Raw genomic sequence first — 2053 nt, 5'->3', positions numbered from 1 at the left:
TTATACGTGATCATGAGACTTCAAGACATGTATATGATTCGTAAAATTATGCTTTATTTAATCAACTTTGTATGCATATAACTTTTTAACGAACTACGAGCGACGGCTAAAACCTCTTGAAGGTTACTCAGGGCGATGACCTTGACAACATATGTCAAGGTCAAGGTCATCGGAGCTGACTCCCCTAAAGTGAACATTTACCAAAACGCCTTGTAATCCCCGAGGGGAAACAATAAATAGTTATATATATAATATTACCTGTTGCAATTTTAACTCATTTACGCAATGTGTCTTTGAAAAAAAGAAATTAAAGAAGATGGTGGATAAGACAAATTAATCAAGGACGAAATCAGAAAGGAGTGTATAACAATCTGTTTACAGAATTATATTTTACGGATGAAGAACAGTTTTTTGAATATACACGAATGAATATTAGACAATTTGATTATTTGTTTTCTTTAGTTGGCCCTTCGCTGCAAAAGACAAGCTTCAGAGAACCGTTGCTTCCAAAACTTCGCTTAGTTGTCACTTTGAGGTAAGTATACTATTAAATAATCTCAATATAATTTTTATATATTTGTTTAGTTATCTCATAAATAATCATGCCTCTTGTTTCGATAGCTATTTAGCATCTGGTGATAGCCCCAAATACTTATCTAAATACTATATAGGATTGGTGCTTCTATAATACTATTTATAAAGTAATCCAGGAAACCTGCGAAAATATTTGGCAAGCTTTAGCTCCGTTGTTTCTCAAAGCACCTACCGTAGAAAAATGGAATGAAATAGCTGAACATTTCTACAATCGTTGGAATCTGCCTAACTGTGTCGGTTCTATCGATGGAAAACATATCCGTATACAGTGCCCTCCTCGTAGTGGTTCAGAGTTCTTTAATTATAAAAAATATTTTAGTTTGGTATTGATGGCGTGTTGTGATGCTAATTATTGTTTCACATGGGTGGAAATTGGTGATTATGGTACGACGAAAGCTAAAAATTTATAACATTGGTCAAAATTTTTAGTGCTATTTATTTTTCACAAACCTTTTATTTGTTTTAGGCTCGCTCCCAGACAGCAGTATTTTTGGAAATTCAGCACTAGGAAGAGCCTTAGAAACGAGATCTTTAAATCTTCCTCCATCTAAGGAATTACCAGGTACAAGTTACAAGATGCCTCATTTCTTCGTAGGAGATGAAGCATTTCCATTGAGATCAGATTTAATGCGTCCTTATTCAAAGAAAAGTATCAAAAGTGATACAGAAAGAATATTTAACTACAGATTATCCCGTGCTCGAAGGATAATTGAAAATGCTTTTGGCATTCTTTCATCAAGGTAAATGTCATGTTTAGTTAATAGTAAAATATTCTTTACTTTATATTATATTCTTATATTATATTATATTATGTTCTTTACTTGCCAAAGTGATAATGTTATTATGAAAGTACGTAATTAATAGATGGAGAGTTCTTCATACATGCATCAGAATGAAAGTAGAAAGCGTAGAAAAAATAGTGTTGGCTACAACATGTCTCCACAATTTTATGATGATGAGAGAGGACCGCGAGGATGAAAGAAAATTGTATTGTCCCACAACTTATATAGACAACGAGAATGGATCAAATGGAATAGTGACACAAGGAATATGGCGAGATACAGCTCCATGTTTAAAATTGAACAATATTGGTCGATTTGGCAGTAATAATGCTACAAGAACAGCTATCACTCAAAGAACAACATTGGCCGAATGGATGCTTACAGATGAAGGACAAGTACCCTAGCAATTTCAAATAATTCGTGGTTGTGATAGAAACACATGAGAAACACATGTCGCGTGATTGTGTTTATATTAGCTTACATTGAGTGGCATTCGCATATTACATTTATGCATGCGACCGCTGAAATAATTTATTTGGTAATTATTTAGATTAGCACACCCACCTCCAATAACCTTGGGCTTGACATATATTATAGAGGTCACCCTCCTGAGTAACCCTCAGAAGGATTTAGCCGGCGCTCGTTGTTTATTAAAAAGTTATTAAAAAAACAATGCC

General features: G+C 34.0%; 1 protein-coding gene across 1 annotated transcript; it reads left to right on the top strand.

Moving 5' to 3' along the window:
- Positions 1-462: 462 nt before the first annotated feature.
- LOC105560570 lies at positions 463-1934 on the top strand (the record flags this gene model as incomplete). The annotated part of the gene is made up of 4 exons (XM_012009792.1): positions 463-535; positions 672-978; positions 1061-1334; positions 1459-1934. Coding segments are annotated over 4 exons (976 nt in total), but the record flags the coding sequence as incomplete, so codon positions are not given.
- Positions 1935-2053: the final 119 nt, after the last annotated feature.

Source organism: Vollenhovia emeryi, unplaced genomic scaffold (assembly GCF_000949405.1).
Source record: "Vollenhovia emeryi isolate VEMERY1.0 unplaced genomic scaffold, V.emery_V1.0 DF945877.1, whole genome shotgun sequence".
In the NCBI taxonomy this organism is placed as follows: domain Eukaryota; kingdom Metazoa; phylum Arthropoda; class Insecta; order Hymenoptera; family Formicidae; genus Vollenhovia; species Vollenhovia emeryi.
This window is presented reverse-complemented; position numbering and strand designations above follow the sequence as displayed.